The 23,931-nt window shown below is 42.1% G+C and overlaps 2 protein-coding genes across 2 annotated transcripts in view; one reads left to right on the forward strand and one right to left on the reverse strand.

The window, feature by feature from the left end:
- Positions 1 to 489: 489 nt before the first annotated feature.
- Positions 490 to 8,939, reverse strand: pnpt1 (polyribonucleotide nucleotidyltransferase 1). Its single transcript, XM_079168330.1, has 28 exons — positions 8,752 to 8,939; positions 8,400 to 8,460; positions 7,826 to 7,900; positions 7,465 to 7,570; positions 7,286 to 7,335; positions 7,125 to 7,188; positions 6,990 to 7,037; positions 6,729 to 6,842; positions 6,124 to 6,310; positions 5,985 to 6,036; positions 5,777 to 5,834; positions 5,524 to 5,620; positions 5,328 to 5,430; positions 5,026 to 5,096; positions 4,763 to 4,799; positions 4,359 to 4,425; positions 4,130 to 4,219; positions 3,974 to 4,027; positions 3,693 to 3,802; positions 3,475 to 3,546; positions 3,013 to 3,076; positions 2,833 to 2,916; positions 2,492 to 2,575; positions 2,267 to 2,373; positions 2,014 to 2,069; positions 1,804 to 1,882; positions 1,681 to 1,728; positions 490 to 1,592 (listed from the first exon to the last, which is right to left on the reverse strand). The coding sequence occupies exons 1-28, from the start codon at positions 8,868 to 8,870 to the stop codon at positions 1,437 to 1,439; spliced, it is 2,313 nt and encodes a 770-aa protein (XP_079024456.1). The 5' UTR covers positions 8,871 to 8,939; the 3' UTR covers positions 490 to 1,436.
- Positions 8,940 to 17,064: 8,125 nt separating this feature from the next.
- ccdc88ab (coiled-coil domain containing 88Ab) overlaps positions 17,065 to 23,931 on the forward strand; it is a gene marked incomplete at its 5' end in the record, with an annotated part of 58,553 nt that continues 51,686 nt past the window's right edge. Inside the window, 2 exons of the mRNA XM_079169115.1 lie at positions 17,065 to 17,127; positions 17,255 to 17,355. Coding sequence (XP_079025241.1) covers positions 17,065 to 17,127; positions 17,255 to 17,355 — 164 coding nt within the window. The remainder of the gene's footprint in view (positions 17,128 to 17,254; positions 17,356 to 23,931) is intronic.

A 23,931-nucleotide genomic window follows, 5' to 3' on the forward strand; every position in this document is an offset into this window, starting at 1 on the left:
TCAAGCGCTAACTGCCGCGGGGTCTCCTCCTCCGAGCGACGTCATCCAATGGCGAAACCGCAGCGCGAGGAGTCTAACGCGCCCCCCTACAGGCAACAAAAGTCATAGCAGCAGCAGTTACCTGACTTTACGTAGACAGATGTCACAGAACGTTACAAATAATACACAGTGCAATATATATATTATTTTAGTTATTGTGGGTTCTTTTACTTAATATTCTTTACTGTTTTATTACATATTTATAATACTCGTTTTGATCTTATTTTTTTTACTATGTCTCTTGTTTGCACTATCCACTATGCTGCTGTAATCTTGTACATTTCCACACTGCGGGTCTAATAAAGGTTTATCTTATCTTATTTTAAATGGCTAAAATTATTCACAGATATTTTTGTGAGTGAATTTGTGAGTTAATTCATTTCCAAACATCTTGGACCAGAAAGCGTATCATTCATTCCATCAGACCAGTAAACCAAACAGACACACAAATGATTTCAATACCAGTTTATTTTGAGCATCTCAAGTGTACTCCAACCTATAAAAAAGAAATTCCTCCGTGCTGCAGAAGGTACTGTACTTCCCTGCCCAACTGATAGCGACTGTTTTGTGAATTATTCAGAATACTTCTTTCAGTTTACAACATATGCTTGGCTGAAGAGCGAATTTAAGAACGTGGGCATTTCACAATTCTCTTGGATGAAACTCTTAAACATCAGATTCATTTGTGGCACTTAAGTGTATTTCTTTGTTGGCATCTGAATATTGTGCGACATAGAAGTCTGGTTCTTTGCGTGTGCATGCTATACTTGTGAATGTAATGTTAAAATTCACAACCAAAGCAACCAGTAATTGTTTGCAGATGACTCACATATACTGTAAACTCAAGGGAATATAACTGTACACCGAGTTCTACCCACTTTGCTTTCTTTGTCCATGTCTTGCATTGTCCATGCAGCTTAGAGGACGCACTGCCACAGCGGACACCAAATATGGAAATCTCACAATACCACAAGAGCAGTATTATCACACATGTGAATAAGGAAACCATTGATACATTGCACGGTGAAAGCTGCTAGATGACATGGGAGGAACTGCTGGAAGAAAACCCTCATACTGCTCGATGCTGTCAATGATAACTGAGGGGGCCGATCCGAAAAACAAGACACCGTAAAACGAGTACACTTCAAAATTCCCGCTCAAGTGTTCTTTTCAGTCGGTGCATATCCACTGATGACAGCAGGACGCTGCACTTGATGGGCGGCGGTTTATTCCAGCTCCGTTTAATCACATCCATACCCACGACAGCAGGCGACACCTCTCTATGTACTGTTGCTCTTGGTTTGGTCGATTTCTCAACAGAAACGTTTTGTAGCAAAAAAATCGACTCAGTTTAAATCCACTTTGTTGGCAAAGCCAGAAGTCGGTGTGTCGGTGTGTCACAAATCGCCGCTGGTCGTGTGGCCGTCGCTCGGACCCATGGAGATGCTCTGTTTCTCACTCAGCGTCTTGACAACGGTCGCAGCAGGAGACTGGAGCACCTTCCGCGAAATTCTCATCCTGCCGTCTGTTGGGTCCCGTCCAAAGTACTTGACCTGTGAAGTCCAGTCAGAGACAATCAGCCCAGAACGTGAACACAGGAGGCTACTTCTGACCACACAGCCTGTAGTTAGTGACACGTACCTGTATCTGCTGTCCCACCTCTAAACCCAAAGCACTTGGATGTTTGATCTAAAAGAGGGAAATTACCTTTAAGTAATGATTTAATTCTCAAACACAGACACGCAGGCAAACAAACCCACTGACCCGTTTGTGGTCCAGCTGTGAGTTGTGCAGCAGGACAGCACTCATGTTGGGATAAAGCTTCACCATCACACCAATGTCCCTGAAGCAGAGCAGGAAAAGGCTTTAGATGATAAAGGTTTGATATATCCATTTATAATGAATACAATTCTACTAGGTAAACATGTTTAAACATGTAAATACTGTTTTACAGTCAACAATATATTGCTTTACCTTATCTCAATAATGGTGGCAGTGTAGATTGCACCGAACTCCAGCTGCTGCTCTTGCTGCAAAACAAAAGCACATGTTTGTTCATGCACATACACGCGTGCGGAGCCATGAATTTACATGCAGGTGCAAACAGCCTCATGTTCAGATCACTGCGATATGGTGATACAAGTAAGTGCTGTTTGTTGTGGGTTTAACTGACGTTTTTCTACAATGTGCAGTGTTTAAAAGGCCTCTAAAAGCCGTGGAGACTCACATCATCTTTGCAGATCTCACTGATGAAGTCTTGGGCTTCATTCATGGCTCCTGGTGTTGGAGCGAACACGGAGAAAGTCTCCTCGTCCACCTGACTTATTGTCACACCTCAAGAAGAAAAAAAATGTATGTACAGTCTGTATTGTCTGTACTTCGTTCACAAAGATATCATGATCCTGGTTGGTTTTCTGATTCAGTCATATATGAATTTTAAATGACTTCTTACCTGTTTGAGCTTGTAACCTGCGAAGATTGTAGCCGCCTGGACCGACGAAGCGAGCTCGTCTGGAAACAGGCACCCGGACATTTTCTGCAGACAGAATAAAACTCGCACACATCAGTTTCCTTTACACAGTAAAATGGGCCAAAAGTTGGGTGTGCATTCCTGTGGAAGCCCAGTATTCATGTTACATTATGAAGCGATACTCGGCAGCTTGATTTGGCCTTCTGTCTTCATTGTGTCTAACCTCCAGCTGCCATCTTTACTTATCTAACTCAACTAGTCGAACACATAGTTACTAGTCCATGCGTGTACATACACAGTGTATGTCCAGACACAAAGCTTACCAACAACAGGTCCATTATCTTTCCTCGTCTCTCTGGGTTTTGCTGTACATTTGTTCATGATGCCCAAGATCTCCCTCTTGGCCACTGGAACATAATAATATTGAAACAAAGTCCATCAAGCCACCAAAAGACATGTTCACACGTATTTCTTTCTGTTAAATGTTCAGTTTCACCGCTCACCTGTGGCCTGCTGGATGGCCTCCATGACCACCTTCAGAGGCAAACCTGGGATCTTCACGTCAGCCTGGAGTGTCACATATGAACCAAAGGACAAAGGTTAAAGTCGCATTAAGAGCTCAACAAGTCAAGTCAGTTATATTTATACAGCTTTAGGGGCTTTACAATCTGTCCTTAGACCCTCAATTAGGACAAATAACCCCCTTGTATGTTATAATAAATATAACAAACTTTATGTATTTAAGACGAGCAAATCTTAAATTAAAGCTTGAAATCTTCATTGCTCTTTTATTTAATATTTCATACAGCATGATATTATATTTACCCAGCTCAAAAAATGAACCAGGTAAAATGTTTCTATGAAAAACTTGATATCTTTTCAGGTAAATATATTGCGTTTTCAGCCACTGAGTGAAACAAAAAGTGTTTTTTAAGACACTTGCTTTGCGTTATCAGACACAGTACCTGTAACGCAGTGATGCCCTTGTTCGTTCCTGCCAATTTGAAGTCCATGTCTCCAAGGTAGTCCTCTATTCCCTGGTGAGGAAACAATAATCAGCTCATATTCACCATCTACGATATAATTCAGTGGGGGCATTAGTTAGAATGTTTTAAAGGAATATGTCCTGCTTAACTGAACTCTTTCTTCCTTTTATGAATGCTTAATCACACATTGTACGTACCAGAATATCAGTGAGTAGTCTGTAGTCTTGCATCTCTGCAGGTTTCTCCGGGTTGGCCTTGGAGATGAGGCCAACTGCTACACCTGCCACAGCAGAAGAGATGGGAACACCTGGGAGACACAGATCGAGAGTGTTGAGTATTTATTAAGTGCACAATTAAAATTATATGCTACTGCAGTACGGATTTTGGATATCACGTAATTATAGACATTTAATGCAACATAATTTAGATTATATATATATAAATCCTAGATATAATGGTCTGTTTTATCATGCAGTACCTGCGTCCATTAGAGCGAGGCTGCCTCCACATGCTGAAGCCATTGAGGAAGAACCTGAGAGAAGATGAAGAGGATCCTGTCTGAGACATCCTGCCAGACAGTGAACACATTTCCTGTTGAGCTTTTACTCTTTAGAAACTGTGTCCCCACACTCACCGTTTGACTCCAGCACCTCAGCAGTGACCCGGATAGTGAAAGGGAAGTCTTTAGGAATGACTGGTCTCAGCGCTTTCTCAGCCAGGGCCCCTGAACATGAACAAATACATACACAAAGACACAAACGTGAACAAATACGTACACAAACACGTCTATGTCCAGATGCCTCTTGATGGGAGCGAGTGATCAGCAGACCCTGAATACAAGTAGGAGAAACTTTAACACAAACCGTGTCCGAGCTCCCTCCTGTTGATGCCTCCCATCCTTCCAGTCTCATTGGTTGCATACGGAGGGAACTGAAATTAAAAAGGCAAAGTTGATTTTAAAGTCCCAATGAAACGGTAGTTAGAGCGTCTTTAGCGTCTGTGCTTTTACGTAGTCATTGGTTGAAATTGGGCGGTGCTAGCTCAAGTAAGCACACTTCATATTTAGTTTTTACGGGAAGAAAAGATGATTGAATTTATCTTATTAACATTTCATATTTGCATATATTGTTAAATATGCGAAACATGATCAGGGGTGTGATCTAAAAGGATTAAACGGACATTTTTCATTTCACCTCCACTTTAAGATATAGAATCAAACATCTAATAATCTTAGTGAGTTTAAAAATGAAAACAGGATATGACTCACCTCATAATGAAGCATGAAATTTTTGGATTTGATGCCGCTGCAGACAGAAAATGAATGGAAGACCATGGTTATATTGTCTTTTATAGACTTTATACGTTTAATGGTTTATGTTAGTCTGTGTGGGTAGGTTAGTCTGCCACACTGATGAAGCCCTGTGTGCACTGACATTCAGGTAAAGACAGATAATAAAGGAAGTAAGAGCCAACTGTATCTGAACTGTCCTGATAATATCAACAGTATGAATGTGTGCGGTTACACTTTACCTCAAAGCTGTGGTGATAATATCTGCTTTGACACTGGATTCCAGGGAATCAAACGTGACACTGCTAAGCACCTATAAAAAAAAAAAAAGGAAGAGGACTGAGCTTTCTTTGTTAAAAGACTAGAGCAGCTTTTGGTCCCCCTCCTCCTGCTATTGCATTCATTATCAAACACAGTATTTCATCTTTCAGCTGCAGAAAACAGATAACAGTCCTCCGTCTTGTCCATCAAATTTGGACACAATGGTATTCTTCTTTCAACAAAATGTATCTTGCAAATCTAGCTTCCTTTGCTCTGTAGCTACCTGTGTTTGTCCTCTCTGGAACAGAGCTGAGCCATGCAGCGGTTTAAAGAGGTCCACATCGCAGGAAATGTCCCTTAAAGCAGTCAGCTCCCTCCCATCACACCTACAACACGTCAAATAAAAAAACAATACAGTTACAAAAGGCACATCCTGTGTCATGAGAATATACAGTAATGTCACCGCGGGCAGGGCTTACCTCTTGTACTCATTTAGCGCTAAATTGCGGAAGACTTCTTTGCTCACAGTGTTGAAGGATTCAATGACTTCAAAGGGCTCAGCCTGAGGGAACCTTTCTACACATGGAGGACATGAATTGACATTTTTCAGCAGACAGATTAAGTACACAGAAAACTTTATAAAGCTATTGTGTGAAGGGGGTTGCAACAATGCTTGAAAAGCAGCTTACTTGAAAGTCTTTCCATGCAACACAAACACTGAAGATGATCTACCTTTTAGGTCCTCTTCAGTTTCTCTTCGGACTTTGTTGATTGCTTCATCTCTTGAAATCTAAAACAAGATTATGATGAGATTATCACAGTTACTAATGAAGAGGTACATAGACATTGTCGTATCACAGAGAAGAGAAACAGCGATTCTAGCTGCTTTAAATCAATTAAAGAAACAGAAAACTGACAACATCTGGATGTGAGACTTCACCTTATCGTGAGTGTAATCAGTGAAGACAACATAGATCCTCTTGGATGCTGACCTGCGAGGAAGAATGGGAAAAGTTTAAAAGAAATCCTTTGATTTGTCTCATTTCGGGTATGATATTGAGTTTCATCACTGGTCTTACTGCCGAACATGTTCCACCATGTCAGTCGGGGCTGAGAAGATCTTGACCGGCGTGCGCTTGGTGACCTTCTGTTCTCGCGCCAGCTGCTGGATGGCCAGTATGATCTGCTGGGTGTGTTTGACTCCCACCTTCACCGCGTGGCAAAAGTCCTGCTGCAGCACGTTCTCAGCCGACGCCTCGATCATCACTGGCAGACAGAGAGGCGCATCAAACAAAGAGTTGAAAGGGTGTTTAACAACCTGTGACACAGAGCTGCATAGCTGTGGTGATGACATCGACACCTCAGGGAACTAAATATACAAACAGATATATATTACTCTCTGTTCATTAAAAGGTTAGAATAGATTCTTGCAGGCAGGGGACCAACTTCCAGGATCCTATTGACCCAGAGCAGTAAATAAAGAGGTTGTTAAGCCTAAGCTACTGTCAGCTGTTTTAGTGAGTTTCCTTTTAGCAGAATGCTCTGCGTTAGAAAGTGCAGGCTTATTGCCCTCCTCTCCACAAGAGGTGGTTCACTACACTTATGGTAGTACCGCCCACCTTATAAATAGAGGCCTAGGTGAGGACTTCCTCCTCTTTGACTTTTACAGCATTCGCCATCTTACCCACTTGACTGCTGGGAGCTCCGCACACAATGAGGTTAAGACTGCTGGACGTCATCTCTGTCCTAGTGGGGTTGATCAGCAGCTCTCCATCGACCATGCCCACGCGCACGGCACCTGAACAAAGACGCACAAGCTAGATTTTAAATAATGCACAACAACATTCCAGGACCTGAAGTTGAAAAGACGAATGAAAACAGGCATTAAAAAGGTCAATAAATGTAAAATGTGTGAAAAGGCCTAAATCTGCTGTGTGTTCCTCACCTATGGGTCCATGCCAGGGGATGTCGGACAGGGCCAGAGCAGCAGACGCTTTGACAAAAGAAAATATCGTTTAAGCTAAGGATCTAAAACACTATTGCTCTGTGGGAAACATGGGACGGCTGAGATCAAACTCACCTGCGTTAATGGCCAGCACATCTGGATCATTGACGCCGTCAACTGCCAGCAGGTTACAAACGACCTTCAGGAGACATGAACGTACACACGCATGGACATAAATATCACCTTAGTTCAAAAAGCAAAAGAGAGTGAAACTATTAACTTAAAACTGAACTGACCTGAGTGTCGTAAAAGTAGCCATGAGGGAACAGCGGTCTGATCGCCCGGTCTGAGCGACAGAAACATGAAAGGAAAGTAGAACGTCTGCTTTAGTCGAAGCCTTCAAGGCAACATCATCACACAGACCTGCTACATTAAAAAGGCATACACATCAAGAGACACATTCTTATCAACTCACCTATGAGTCTGCTGGTGAGGATCTCGTTGTCAGTGGTGCCCATCTCTCGCCTCAAATAGTTCGTGGGGATTCGACCTGCAGCAGCTGCTTTCTGTCTGTAGTCCACCTGTCAGTCAGAGTGGACATTCATTCACAAATATCATCTTTCAAGTTTCTACTTCTGGTGAACAGAGTCACAGGAAACTGATGGAGCCAGGCTGGATAACACTCTCTAACCACTTGATGATTCTTCAACCAAACCCATTTAGATTACATACAGATGTAACAAGTTTTCACTGAACAAGCACAAAAAAAAACTACACAATCACAGTCTAATAACAAAGACATGGTGGGAATTTGACTGTAATGTTAGAGAACATACCACAAGAGGCATGAACTGAGATGGAGAAGGCTTGGTTTTGCTCACAGCGGTCACCATCACAGAGGTATCGCCCAGCTTCAAAAAGAGAAAAGGGTTACCAAAAAAATATATATATAAAGAAATCACATATAGCATCAAACATCTGGAACTGGCCGGTTTAGCCCGACAACACACTGAAGTCTTCTTCACTACTTTTTAAACAGTGAAGGACTACATGTCTGACTGACCCGTTTCTATAGGTGCTCATGTGCAGGGTGCATATTCCTAAATACATTTGTGTTCAACCAAACTATCACAAACAAAAGGTGAATAGTGTTTTTTGGTTAAACTATGAGCTATTTGTACACTGGTCTTATGAATGTGAAACATACAGCAACAGAGGAGGGACAGACACTTGATGGTGTAAATATAAATACTAGACAGTAGAAGAAATGGTAAAACCACAACAATGAGGTGTAAAGTAAAATGCAAACATATTATGAAGAATGTGGATCAGAAAGGATGTCAAGCAACGTCCAGGTGCTGCCAATCCATACACCTGTTTGATGCAACTGTTGACATTGTTTTTCTTTACCTGTACTACAGCAGATCCATCAGCAAATCTAGCAAACCTCCCTGAAGAGATCTCAAGTTTCCTACGAAAAAAAGACCACAACACATCAAAAATGTACAAACTAAAATCATATATTACATGCAGTAAGGTGGGCATCGTGTGACCCTGTGTTCTGGTCCCCAGTACATCCCAGTAGTCTGTTCTAGGTCTGGTTAAGAGCAACATGAGAGAAAAGGAGGATCCATAAGCAACGCATGCGCTTTGACAGAGTGCACAGAAACAATAAGCTAGAAGTAAAGAAATACAAATAAAAAACACGCCCTGCTTGTTAACAGTTACTGGAAGAGACAGGAAGCCGGGAAAGTCAACTTACTTCTCCCCAAGGTCCACTACCAGTCCTCGTGGATGTGAGTGGTTGCTGTAAACACTCTGGTGACACAAACGGACGTGAAGACGTGCAAACGAGTGCCCAAGTCGGAGTAAATACCTCATATCGGCAGAAACACGAAAACAAAACAAAGAAAGGTATTGGGGTGACAGTCGGTGCCTTTACAGTTCAGATGCGCGCATGGGGGCTTCCATGTTAGTTAAGTCACGTGTGCGGAAGTACATTGTAGAGACGCCTCTCCTGATTGGACCGACCAAGGTGCTTGGGTAACGTCGAAATGCAGAACCGTATGAAGAGGGAGTCACGTCAACGGAAGTTCAAAACGCTCGATCGTCACGTGATTCACGTAGACTTCCGGTAGTTCCAGGAAGTACTTGGCGGGACATTTGAATGCGTAGTTATTGGTAGAAATCAGTACAAACAGTAATGTTTACAACAACAATGTCACCATATAAACTCATGCTTTCTGTGCTTGTTTAAACGTAGTAGCAGTGGAAGAGAAACTGCTGACAGAGCCGAATTAATTAGGTTTCACTTTTGTTTACATCTTCATGCTTGTTGAACAGATATATTGATTAAGTATTGGCTTTTTACTCGCAAACTAACGAGCAAAGTTGTCATGAATCACGTGACTAGCAACGTTACATTATTGTAGCAGTAGTGGAAAAATATGAGCATGTTTGTTTGTTATTGACCCCTTTAAACACTGGACTTCATGCTACATTTGACGTTTTTCAGCTTCAATTCCAGGAGTCTTTGACTTCAGAATGTCACACATGCAAAAACTATTAGCGTGTCATGTGTTTCATTTCTTAAACATCCTTTTCAGGAATGCAAATAACTTATACTTAATAACTGATACTTGAATTGTCAAACATTGTATCCCTTTACCTATCAGGCTCCATAGGCTAGCCAATTGTCATATGCTCACACTGTATTTCTCAAATGTAAAAGAAAATATCAGTAACTGGTACACTTAAAGGCAATACAACTCAATTACCCATCTAATGTAGACATCTCTGGAAGTAGACTAGTGTAAGAGAGAAGAGGTAGCAGCAGCTTGTGAGCCTCAATTAAACCTATATTGTTTATCTATATTGTAATCCCTACCACTAGGTGTCAGGATTTCCTCATAAAGATCACCTTTCAGCTTGGAAGAACATTTATAAACACACTGATCAACCATGATGATAATTCATAATACAAACATCGTATAATATAATCTACATTGTGTAGATTTAGATCATTTGAGTTCATTTTTCAAGAATGTGTGCCTCTATTTTCATTGATTTGATCAACCACTGCCCACATGAGTCTATATTCTATTCACATTGTCAAAAAGCTTCCTCCAGCTGTCCGAATGTTTCTAAAAGATGGACTCTATGTGCTTCAGAGAGTTTGTTTGACTGTCTGTACACCAGACTGTCAGTAAATCAATGACCTTGCATCTTGTCCAGAAGTTACAGCTGAGCAGCCAGACAGCCCTCCAGTCAGTCACTGAGCCAGCTCACTAACAGTGGGGATGCTGTAGTTGATATGGCAACAGATGAGTGTTAACAGCATCTCTAACACACTCTGGATTACTTTCTCACATGCACAAAGACATGCACACATTCCAGTTAATTGCAGGATTTCACACAAGCTCACACCCACTGAAAAACAGAAGCACACGTTCCCATTATTACCAAGGTCTCTACTGGTATGTTCTTGTTTCCATGGCTCCGGGACACATTGAGATCTCATTATTACCAAGCAGAGCCATGGGCTATTAGTGCGTAATGGACCGGTCTGTGCTTCGTGGCAGACTACAAGGATCATAAACGGCTTAGTGGAGGATGCTGCATATGCTTTGTCTTGAAGAAGCTTTACTTTTCAGAGAATCTTCTCATGTAAATGTCAATCGACCAACATAGAAATCAATCTGTGTATTGTCTGTATATCAATTCATTATTAAACCATCATTATCTCACGGAGCTCTCTGTGATCTTTGAATTCATTTGGATCAAGCTGTGTACAGAGGTGATTGATTAATGGTCGTTGATGAAAAGTGATATTCAAACCAAACTTCAACAACCATGACAAACAAAAGAACACCAAATAAGTTCATGTTAGTCCATTTTCCATTGTTTGTGAATGTTAGTGAAAACATTTTTGGAAAAATGTGCAAACCACAGCAATTGGTCTTCAAAGTGATGAACCATGTATGAAGTGATAAGAAATGAATACAGATTTTTTTTGTTCCTTCTTGTAATTTTCTTTGCCCAGGTTTGGAAATAATGTCAAAGAGAAAATCAGCTTTTGGTTTTTCCCTGTGTGTGCGTGTGTGTGTGTGTGCGTGTGTGTGTGTGTGTGTGTGTGTGTATCAGTGTGTTAGCTCGGTCGCTTCAGGACTCAAGAGGTTAATGCTGAGGTGTTTCAGGAGATGACAGCAGCACTGATCTCTTGTACGCTCACATGAATACACACACACTCATGCAGAATTTGGGATTTTTAGCAGGGGTGGGATCTGAGGTTTGTCTGGGTCCATGTCAACCAGACGTGGCTGCGTCTTTAAAGGCAGACTATATATCATTCTAAACATCATCTGACACATGTTTTTGCTGAACAGTGATGTTGGAAATTGTCTGCATACGTCCTTTCCTGTTGCGGTAAGACTTATCTTTATCCTGTGTGTCACTGAAAAGACAGTAATTGGATCCACTGATATGGACATGCATGAGCTTGAGGGAATCACCGCTTAGACAGCTAGCGACTTGCATTGGCAACGCATGGTTTCCTTTGTCACAAGCGTGGTAATTACATTTTGCACATGGCAAAGTTCCACATCATATAAGGTTCCACTCCCTCAGAACTAAATAGAGCAGAATTCTTCTTGCATAACGGACTTTGAACTATCATGAACTTCTTTCTCTTGTGGTTAAAAGAAAAGTATTTGCCCAGGGGCCATTATGTGCCTGCAATGGTACATCAGGTAATATGTCACCGCTAATCCTCTATATAAAGAACATCAGCTTCCCATACACAGACAGGCAGATTAGCTTTGTCAGTATAAAGCTCCCATAATAAATTCACCTTCCAGGAAAAGTCTAATGATTGGATGTAGATTAGAAAACGCCCAGTGAGTGTTTGTGTGTAGACACGGTGTCTGGATATGAATGATGATTCATAGATGAGTGGATATATGTCTAAGAATGTATGATACATTACAATAAACATAATAAAGAGCAAGGTGATGCATTATCAATCAACTTTAGGTAAGATTCAATTTCAAGAACATGAAATATATATATTGACATAAAGACACATTGAAGGCTTCATAATACCATTGTGGGTCATGTTTCATGGCATAAAAGAAGAAAAACGGTTATGTTAAAACCAAATTCTCTGATTTAAACAGTCAAAAGGTTCAGTTAGCAGAAACCAAAGAGTACAACTCATATGTTTAAAACACAAAAAGAAGATTTCAGCAGGGAGAATAACCTTTGCAGCATCAATGAAGCAGCCCGTGCCGGAAACAAAATCAATGTGTGACTGAAATTTTTTTAATTGCAACTCTGACCCCTGCTTTCCTAAATATTGGCTCCTTGAATTAAGCGTTGTTGATCTAAAAAGCCTCTCAGGCCAGAGGGCTGATGGAGAGATTCAAGGCTTCGAGGCCTCGACTGCAATTACTCGACTGATTACTTTTTGGTCCCAAACCTCGAATCCAGAGCTGTCATTACGGCTCATCCTGAGAACCTCTGACTCTGCTGTGGCTCATGACGGGTTAAACAATCTAGAGAAAGCACAGCTTTGTGTGTGAGTCGGAAGAAAGGAGAATCACATTGCTATCGTGTATTTCTATGTCTTTATTTATTCTCTCTGAGTTAAAGGATGCATCAGAATTTAGAGGATGCAGAGGGTTGGGACACACACATCCTTATTGCCCTGTAATGAATTAGGATTTGACTCAGCCACAGGGGGGTCTTAATCATTTGAACTGGAGATTTGACAGTCAGGCATTGATTTCCCATATAGCAGCACTACAGGATGGAGACAAACAGAGACATAGAGGACGGTCAGAGTGACCGCTGCTGTCAAGATAGAGGTCAGGCCTTTAAATTATTTAGTCAATCTTGAAAGGCAGGAGTAATGTTTGATGGTCTATGTAAAGGGTATGTTTTTACGTGCTGTTGAATATATGTTAATATTGCGAGGTCTGAAGCAAGATATCTCTACAGCTACTGATCAGATCACCATTCAAATTATTTCATGTTGATACATCAGGACACGATCATGATTTTGGTCGCCCTGGACATTGTGTCAAACTCGATTTTTGGTTCAGCATGATTAGAAAACTCAGTAAATACTGGCCAGATTGCAATGAAATTTGGTATAAACACTCATCGTCACCACAGGATAAACCCAAATATTTGCAATGCAATAGTTTTGACCATGTCATTTTAAATATGGTCAACAGAAATCCATTAAATGTGCGGTTGAACTCAGAATATGCCGTTTGGATTTGACTCATCAAATTGTACTTATTTTACTCTTATTACCATATTAGGGGAAGTCAAAACCAGTTATATGTTTCTCAAAGAAAGATGAAATGGTAACAGCTCAAACTATTCTGTCAGCCCACCCTGCATTCAAGCCCACATGAGATCAGCACAGCTCCAAATCAAAAATTCTTGTGGTCACTCGTAAATTCCAGTGAAATAAACAGGAAACTGCAGTCTTGTAAAGAAGACAGAAAGACAATTTCATCTAAGAGAGGAGCTGGTTGTTCAGAGAGAGAATGTTTTATTTGTTATGGATTTCACAGCAGCTCTGCTTCATGGTTCCTTCATATTCTTAATACCAAGAGGAAATATTTCCACGTGTTTCCATGTGCAAACTGGTTCTGTCGAGTTTGAGCCAAAAGAGGCGGTTGGTGGGTTTCCTCTACGTGGTTTTGCCTGCTTTCATATAGCTGAGTGTGTGTGTGAGGAATGCTGCTGTGGGTCTCTACAATCCCTGAGTCATGAGGTGGAGGTGGACGGCGCTTTGTGAAAAAAGTTCTTAAAAGCATCATGAATAATAGATTTTAATTAAACAGGCAGGAGCAGCACCCTGTTCAATCCAAGGTTAATGAATCCCACACTAAATAAATCCTAACACACAATAAACACGCTGAGCTGTACAAAATATCCACCGAGCCCCCCCGCAGTAATTGAGCAGAGCATGATTGTGTTCAGACTGCGGTGTTCTGGTGAGCAGCAGGCACTGTACACGAGCCATGAAAGGTTTTCATTATCCGCGTCAGTGTTTAATCGTGTGCCGGGGTGACGGGGTTAGTAGAGACGTGAGTGGGTTGCCACAGAAAAAGGGCTATAGTTGATTTGAAAGATTTTGATTTGAGTAGACCCTGAAGCAAATTACCCATTTTATAAGATAAGATAAACTTTATTGATTTCTAAGGAAATTCAATCATTGGGAGCAATGGGCAAGGAATGAAGCCTTAAAAAATCTTTTTTCCCCAATCAGCTTCTTATTCTGAGAAACGTTGTCTCCTGAATTTGGCCAGTTTGGGTTATTTTACTTGAGAGATTTTTTGTTTTTTTCCAGGTTAACATGTTCCTCTCACTGTAAAAGTGTAAAGTGTAAAAATGGGCGGGACTCAATGCATAAAAGTGAAGTCACATTTATGCATCTCTCGACCTCTCCAGATTTTTGCCACATTTTAACCAAAATGTGATGACAGAAGTACGGCTGTGTGCATGCTTATCAATGAAATCTGACAAAACCACACTCACACAGTCCTGATGAAGCAGATTAGCTGAGTTTTTAAAGGTTAAAAAGCTTTAAAAATATATAACTAAGTATTAAATGTTAGAGAGACATATGAGAGTATGTAGAGGAAACAATACATTGTTCTTCCTACAAACGGACAGTTTAATTCATGAGCAATAAAACACACTCTACCATAATGTAATACACATTTACCTTACAGCACTTTACCAAGTCAGTTTGCTAACTTCATGAACCCTCTCTTCTTATACTGTTACACTGCATTTAAGCTCCAGTCTCCTGTAGTTGCCAAGTATCTTTGTAGACTCGTCACAAATTTGGACTGAAGAGAGTATTCTCCGAATGGCAGTTTTGCTGTGCAAACATGTCAGATCTTTCCTCAAACAAGCTTTCCTGTGTAGATATGGTGGCCAAAGATACAATCAGACAAAGAAACGTATGTGACTTTGACTTCTTCACCTTGATGCCATATCTAATGAGCATTTTTGCTGTCTGCAGCTTGATATTTAATGTCTAGTTAAAGATGTACACTTTATTGTGACAGTGACAGCCAAATAGAGAAAATAAAACCCCTATTTTGACAGAGTTTGATAGGCTGTTTTGGCCTACATTGGCATGCTGTAACCTCCCGATGTGAACTCCCTGAGCTTACAACCCTCCAGTCAAACACGTTCTACAGAAAACAAGAGACAACAGGTCTAGTCAGGATCTCATATACTGTACAGCCTCAAACTGAAGTACCAACCACAACAACCGTTACTCTAAATGCAAATGAGAGCCTCTGCTGATCCAGGAGAGCTGCTGCTGGAATGTGCTTATTATAAGTTTTAGGGGAACATACAATAATCTATTTGTTCCCAAGAGGTGACCCAGGTCCCCAGCTCCCAAATCAGTGATTGTGTTTTCATTGGCTATTTGGTCACACGGCCACTGACACTGACAGAGCCATTCATCAATTGTTGATTAGGTGTCTCCTGAATAGGCAATGACTGTGGGTCTATATGATTCAGTCATTACCTTGCTGCTGATGCAGCTGTAAGAAATACTGTGTTTAAAATAACTGGTTGGTGGTATAATTAGCGCATTCTGCAAGAGCTTTGATACACAATCATAATATATCATTATTCAATTTACAATCATATATAACAGAAAAATCAACAAATCTGAAACTGGAAATAAGCATTTTTTAGGGAATTATCAAATTGGGCAATTATCAAAATAGTTGAAACTAGATTTTCTGTTCGATTAATCAGCTAATTGTTTCAGCTCTAGTGTCATTTCACTATGTGTCATAGATTGTTTCCTTGAGTATTTAATCCTGCATTATGAGACTGTCCCTCTATTTTGCCAAAATGCCATGTGATGCATCTCCCACAAAAGGGAAGTGCATCATGTGAGTTTTTTATTTGTCTGGACGATTTTACGATAAAGCTCAGGGCATAATTTACATTTTACAGTAGTCTCTTTGTACATTATCCACTAGGTGTCAGTAGACTTCTTGCTTGCTGCTTTAATGTAGCCTACTGCATGCTGTGAATGCAGACAAAAGGTATGCATGGATCCCCGGTATTTTCTACTTGCACAGGAATAAAACAAGCATAAAAATGTTTAGCATACCATTGCATACAAATTGCAGCACTATAGAGCTGCTTGCACTTACACCTATTCCCAGTCCATTTATGTCTGTCACTAAAAACATGTCCGTCTTTCCAACACTGCTCTTCAAATACATTTACTAGACTAACTATTTTTTTTTTTTTTTGACGAACAGACTAAATCTTTATGGAAATTGATACTTTCATCGATGCCCTATTTTTCTTTTAGAGCAGAAGGGGCGGAGGGAGATGCAGAGGAGAGGGGCGGTACTGAGTGTCCTCCAGTCATCCTCTCACCTCCCTCTTTCAGTCGTATGCTGCATTTGAACGGAGTCAGACAGGGAGGAGAGACCAGTAACCGGTTCATAAATTACTTCACAGTCAATTTTTTGAGGAGTAAACTGACGATTTTGAAAACAGGAACTTAAAATTATGGACATTTTTTTTCACCCCATCGCCGCACTGGATATTTTCTTTTATTTAATCATGTCGGAGGAATATTTCTCTTAACGTTAATTAGCCTCTGTGAGACCCTTTTTGTTCCTTCTTCCAGAGCCAGCATAAACCCATACCTGGCTCAGGTCAGGTAGCGCGTGCACGCTGAAATAGAGAACATCTTTAGCTAATGGCTTAAACAAAAACAATGTAATTCATTCTCCTTCAAATGAGGTAGCCAAGCCCAGCCGTCGGCATCTGAAACAGCTGTGTCGTGTCGAGAAGATTGTGGATTATTTATTTTTTCTTCTCCCCCCCCCCCCCCACCACCTCCCCGAATACCTCACCAGGAAACCACGGAGCCGGTTTTTTGAGTGGCCAAAATGAGCGTCGATTTAATTGAATCAACTACATGAGTGGAGTCAAAACAAACACATATTTCTCTCCGGGAGTGCACTTTTCTTTTTTAAAACGGCGCCAGTCTCCCTGGTGAAATATGGAAAGCGAGGTTTTCACGCCTTTGCTGGAGCAGTTTATGCTCACGCCTCTGGTCTGCTGGGTGAGCGCCCCTGTTCACTATTTACATGTGTATTAAACTCACTAATTAAACACCCCATGCATTTCTTTTGAACGTGTTTATTGATGGTCTTAACACCTCTTTTGCGTTGTCCCATTGATTTTTGCAGGTGAAGACAGTCGGGCAGGCGACTCTGACCGATGGCACCCAATTATCGGAATATATTGAACTAGTGGATGGGATTTACCTGAACCAGATAATGCTCGAGATGTAAGTAATCTGACACACATTCGGAAACGCTACAGACCAACATCCCCTGCACCAGGATTGGTCATGTAACAGCATGCAGACCTTTGCTTGGGATCTCAAATGCATGATGTAGCTATACACCTCAAAAACGTGCATGATATAGTAGCCACTATTAATAGTTTGATAAGCATATATATGTAGTTTTTGCTTGGTCTTTGGGAGTGGACGAGAGACAACAAATGACACCCTGGGGCCTTCAGTGTGGTCATCCCCACATGACCAAATTAAGCATTTCTTCAAGAGCTCCAGCCTCTGTCCAGCACTTGGAAATTGTCTGCTGAAGTGAATGTAGGCTACGCACAAAAGGGACCTTGTATTGGGGGCAACGATGGGTCACACTGTCAAAAAATCTTTGCAGACAGTTATTGTCAGCATCCCTTGGAGCTGTGTCTGTTTGCTCTCACAAGCATCCGTGCTGCAAAGAGGCAGCAAGCAGCTCCACAACCTCCTGTGTGTGTGTGTGTGTGTGTGTGTGTGTGTGTGTGTGTGTGTGTGTGTGTGTGTGTGTGTGTGTGTGTGTGTGTGTGTGTGTGTGTGTGTGTGTGTGTGTGTGTGTGTGTGTGTGTGTCCAGTCGCAGACGACTGTCATCTGCAGCTGACTCTGGGAGACGCATCGCTCCTGGAAGCTGCAGAGCTCGCATTTCCTGCTGTGCTGCAGATTAACAACTAGAAATAGTAGCCTTAAGCGGACAGACACTGGAAGCAGTGCAGAATCTGGATGCAGATTACACAGAGATGTAGATCCTTCATTAATGTAGCAGGCCAGCACGGACACGTTTGTTGTTACTCGAGTAAATGGGAAGTGGATGCTTTGGCAGATCTCTTTATTTTCCAGTCACCTCCTGACATATAGCATGGCAGCAGACAGCTTTCCATTCCTTTGTCTGGTTTAGGGCTGCTACTTCCCGCTTGCAGGGCACATTTTTTTTTCATATTTTCCACTAATGTCACACTCTACACTGTCAGCATTTACTCCGCCTCTTTGCCTGATCCCAGTGGAATTGATTTTCACCTCAGAAGAGATTATAATGTAGTTTCATAGCCCAACTTCTTGTGTCGCCTTCAGTGTCACTGGTATTCCCAAGGTTTGATTTGCAGAACTGTCTGTGAGGGGACGCTTGTCTTCTGCACAAGTGTGTCTCTGTATTTCTACGCGTGCCGAGTATACCTCAGTGTATTCAAGAGTGAATTGTTTTTATAAGGGTTAAGCTGTAGCTGTGTTGTACACGAGGAGCTGATTAACTCCGACTGGCCATTTCCTGTCTCTGGTTGGTGTCCTCTTCCTCCCGCTCTGCCCTCGTCCTCTGTCCCCGACCTCCTGCTGCTCGGCTGCATCACTCCACTAAGCCGCCTACCTTCAGGTTTCAACTACTGCTTCGACCTCTCTTTCCCATGCTCGTGTGTCCTCCTCCTCCTCCTCCTCCTCCTCCAGGCTGTGTCTCTACTCCTCAGAGGAATCCTTCAAAACAGAAAGGTGTTGAAGGAGGCCATTGCAGGTTCAGTTGGACAAGGTCGTCTTTCCTCTTTCACACACGGCCTCTTGAAAACGATTAACAAGTCATCAGTATTTTTAGAGCATTTTCCCCCTTTGGGAGATTATATAGCAGGAAAGCAACCGGAAGGATACGAGGGGGGAAGGGCTGGAAGCGTGAGAGAGACAGCAAATGATTTTTCCGAAATGGTTGAAAACCTTAAACACAGCAGCAAAGATACACAAAGAAAGAGCAAGAGGGCGACATACCAAAAAAAACCTAAATTCAAGCCGCGGTTTGCCACATGGCAACGCCTCAGACCTACATATCAAGACCGAGATGTTTGGCAACAGGCACTCGGTAGGATCTCTGTCTGCAAATAAGTGGAATGAGCTGGACGGGAACTTTGTGTGGTGTGTGGAGGGCTCCTGTACGGAGCAGCCAGAATGGAGCTGAAATGAACTGTGACTGGCTTAGTAATCGCCTGACAGGATGTCGGGTTTACCAGTCACTGCCAGCTCTGTTTATATTTGTGTGTTTGTGTGTGTGTGTGTGTGCTTTTCTGTGGGGCTTCTCTGTGTCTGCGTGGGAGTATGTGTATCTGTGGGTGTTTTTTTTTTCCTGTGCATTTTCTTTTGGACTGAGGCAGCTGTTGGTAGTCGTCTTGCCCAGCCACCCTCCCACACAAAAGGCCTACAGTGTCGGTCAGACGTTACGTTGGTGAGACTGCTTTTTGTCTGCCTCGCCCACTTTTACCAGCACCACGTGGTCACCTCCAGTAAGCTGAGCTAACTGGAATACACTGTATAATAAGCTAAAATACATCTAAGCCACAATTGCAGGGAGTTTTAGATGATGGCCTTCCTCAAAGACATGCATTTGTTTTTCAAACTTAATATTGGGGGACGCACCGATCTGACTTTTTTTAGTCCTGATAAAGATACCTGGGCTTTGGGTGTCAGCCAATACCGAGAACTAATCCCATAACAGGATTGCGTTGTTGACCTGTAGGTATTCCTCACTGTGTGGAAGTGATTGGGATCTTTCTTCTTTTGTATGTAAGGCGACATCAGTCTTGACTTAAACATTGCTTTCCTAACTTGCTTTTCCTAGCCCGATATTGGTATCTGTGCACAGAAATGACGTTGAAACAGGCCTCGTGTTTATTCACATTTCTTGCTGTATGCTGGCTGGAAGAATTACATGAGTGTTTAGAAATGCCTCCTCCCCTCTCATCATCTCTCTCTTACACCGTCACTCATTAAAAGTAGCTAAACCACAGGAAGGTTTTCCAACTTCTTTTAAGGGACTGTAGGCGATGATTAACGGGGCTTGTATTCATTCCAGTTCTCTGGCTTCCTACAAACACTCTCTCTCTCTCTCTTACTCACTCTGTTTTTTCTCACCCCCTCTGCTCTGACAGCTTGAGATATTTCGTAGTGTATGTTGGGTTGGCATTGCCCTGCTTGCGTTTGATCATTTCCTGCTAAAAAAAAGGCTCCGCTGCTGTTACCTCCAGTCAGTACTGTTTACATTGAAAAAAATAACAACTAGAGTTCAGCACTAGCATTTAATAAAATGGTCTCTGCTGCTCAGAAACACACAAGTCACACTAACGGTCCTCTGGCTGGAGAAACTTGAGCGTTTTAACATTTTTGCTTTTGATGTCAGCTGTTGTAGTGTAAGCTGTAGCGTTGCTGTGTGCACGGCTTTAGTGCCGACATGGCAGACAGGCTGGCAGCAGTTGTCATCGAAACAGCATGGGAGAGCATAGAGGGAGAAGAAGAGAGACCCCGGGATTATCTAACGGTTTGCTGACACCCAGATGGCAACCCCCCCCCCCCCCCCCCCCCCCCCCCCCCCCCCCCCCCCCGCCCTCTTGTGACTGACATTACCTAGCCAATTAGATTGCCTCCTCCGGGCTGTCAAACCAATTAGTTTTTCCCGCTCAGCAAGAGAGGTCCAATTATAGTTTTGTCAGAGTGACAACTGTCCAGTTGAATCCTCCGTTTTAGACCCGCGCTGGCTCATTGGCCTGTTCGGTGAACCCGTCAGTCTGTCCTCGACGGGCTGTCGGGACTGAGTTCTGTGACTAAGAGACACTTACCAAAATAAAAAAGGAGATTTGATTAAATTTAATCTCATTTCTACAGCCCAATACCACACATTTTCCACAGAGGGCTTTACAATATGTACATACTGTATGACCCTGGCATCGGAAAAGGAAAAACTCAACATAGTCAATCCATATGACAGATGTGATACATATGAGAGTCATAATAGCAGTAGTAGCACTAATAATTGCAGAAATTAGAGTAGAGTCCTACTTGATTTTTACATGTCATTTGTCACGTTTTTTTTTTTAAGATCTGAAAAGCCCTGGAAATCAGTCTGAAAACTGATTGTTTGTGGGATTAAGTGCAAGTATAGAGAGATAAAATGTGTATTATGAAAAGAATGCCGTCATGCATGTTGTACTGGTTAAGTTCTGTTGGTTGGAGTGTTCGGACAGATCCGTGCATGTCTGTAAATCTGTCTGAATGGCTGCACACATGGGAATGAGAGTGTAAAAAATGAAGGTAACGTTTTTCATCTGCATATTGTTTCTGCTTATGACAGTGCTTTCTAGTAGTTGTCTACCTTGAAGAAGTAAACCTCTGAGTCAGGGAATATGAATCGATTAATACTGAATGCAGATTTGAAAGCGTTTTTTCTCTCAAGGCCACGTTACGGTAATTTCCCTTTGTAGGCTCATATTCACAGGATGTCCTCACTACGCCTGTCATCACTTCCTTTCAGGACAGAATTGCCTTTTCGACACATCATGCACAAACAAACCACTCGACCAATGAAACAAACCACTCGACCAATGAGCTCTGTAGAAGAGTCTGGGTGCTGAATGACGAGTGTTTGGTTAAAGCCCTGGACCCAGTTGGTCTTTTGTTGTAGACTATCGGATGCATCATTAGATTCTCTGCTTATTGTGGTACTAACATATGGAGGCTACATTCTGCTCATGCTCTGCTTTTTATGGCTTTGTTGCTCTATCTGAATATTCTGAGGTTACCAACCATCTGGCAACGTTTGTTTATTACAGGCAGAATCTAGAAATGGCAACATACAGGCCAAATTACATTCATCTCTTTCTTCAACATAGGGGGGGGGAGCTTAGTGCATAACGTATGCTACCTTGAACAATCTCCTGTTTTGTGGCCCTTTTAGACCGACTGTAATCAAGAAAATGACATGATTGATCATAATGAATGAAATTCATTAAGGATCTTCAATATGCCGTTTTGAATAACTCTCCCACCCTTCCTTTCCTTTCTCCCTTGTATTCATCTGAAACCATTAGAGCTGCAGCAATTAATTGATAAGTTAATGAAAGCTATTAAGTTCATTTTCTAGCAAAAATAGCAGAGATGTGCTGGTTCCAGCTTCTCAAATGTAACAGATTACTAATTATTTGCACCATGTAAGTAAAATATCTTTGGGTTTTGGACCGATGGATGAAACGAGACATTGGAAGAGATTACCTTGGATTCTAAAAAACTGCCATGACACCCATCTTGTTTGTCTCTCTTCCCTCTGTCATCTACTTCACCTCCCTCTTTCTGTCATCCCTCTTTTTTCATCTTGTCTCAACACCTACTGTTACTGTAGCTTTAGCTCTTTCTTTCCCCCTCCGCTCCTCCTGCTGGAGTCATTTCCTTTATCTCTGTCTGCTTGTCTGTCCATGCCTCACCTCTCTCTCTCTCTTTCTCTCCCCCTCTCCCTCCTCTGTTTTCTTTGAGCAGCATGTTGAAGCCTTTGTTGCTTTCTCCGGGGCTAGGTACAGCAGACATATTTGGGATTCCAGCTAGAGAAAAGAGGCAGGCAGAGCTGCTGCTGGGGTGTCGGTCTGTTCGATTCTCCCACAGCCCTCCCCTCATCAAAGTGCGGAATCGCACATCAATCTGTCATCTCTCATAATCATGCTTGTGTCATGCCGTCTTCACTGTGTCGGTCTAGCAGGAGGACGTATATCAAGTCAGACAGGAAGCAGCAGCTGTGACCTTGAGAGGACAGACCTTTTAACAAGGCTGTGTTAATGTGAGGCACTCCACAACCAAGGACATGTTAAACCCCACGTGGACCATTTTAGGATTTGAAGCAGAGGTTTCTCAGCCCTAGCAATTCAGAATCAGACTGGTTTTTACTGGGATCGGCATTTAAAGCAATGCATTGTCAGGATTAGTTGGGGTTTCTGGGCTGCACCATGTTCATCATCTGTCAGGTAATGTCGTATATTACCATTTAACCCGAGATCTTGTTCGAGACTTTTATATTTAATCATACTCGTCCAAATTAGTTAACTTAGCTGTTGCTGCTGTTTGCTGTTAATGCAAACTCGACACTTCCTCCATCTGCTTCATGTTACCAGCCCCTCAGTAGCTCAGGGGGCAAAATCCCTTCTGTTCCCTGGAAGACTTTTTGCTGTGAAGCATCTGCAGGAAGTGTTGAGTTGTTCATTAGCAGCAGCTTCACATTGAGAATTACCAGCACGGTAGAATTAATCGGTGACCAAGTACAACACTTCTGTTAAAAAAAGAGGAACTCAGCAGAGAAGTGAGTGCGGCATGACCGTGTTATTGCAGTAAAGGAATTGTTTTTGTTTACTGAGTAAGCCATTATGATACGAGCAATTTTACCTATTATTTGAGACATTTTTATTGCATTTCAATGTAGTCCAGCACAAAGCAATGCATCAGATCACATCCAGTTTGGCAGGAAGGCGTTTAGCTGCAGTCCCTATGGATACAACGGCAGAGCCGAGGAATGGGAAGAGGCCCCGTGGAAGCAGAAAGACAAAGACAGGAGAGAAACGAGTCCATGAAAAGCCAAGACGAGGAAGTAGGGTGATGAGAACCACATACCAATGGTCAGGTCCTCACTGGGCTTTTTATACACTTCTGTTCTCATGGGAAAAGGCTGGGGGGGGGGGGGGGTCGTGGGATGCGGTCATCTATAATGCAGGGTCCGACTCTGCGTCGTAGCAAAATGTATAATATTGGCAAATCTGGCT

The sequence above is a fragment of the Pholis gunnellus genome (genome assembly GCF_910591455.1).
Source record: "Pholis gunnellus genome assembly, chromosome: 11".
In the NCBI taxonomy this organism is placed as follows: Eukaryota; Metazoa; Chordata; class Actinopteri; order Perciformes; family Pholidae; genus Pholis; species Pholis gunnellus.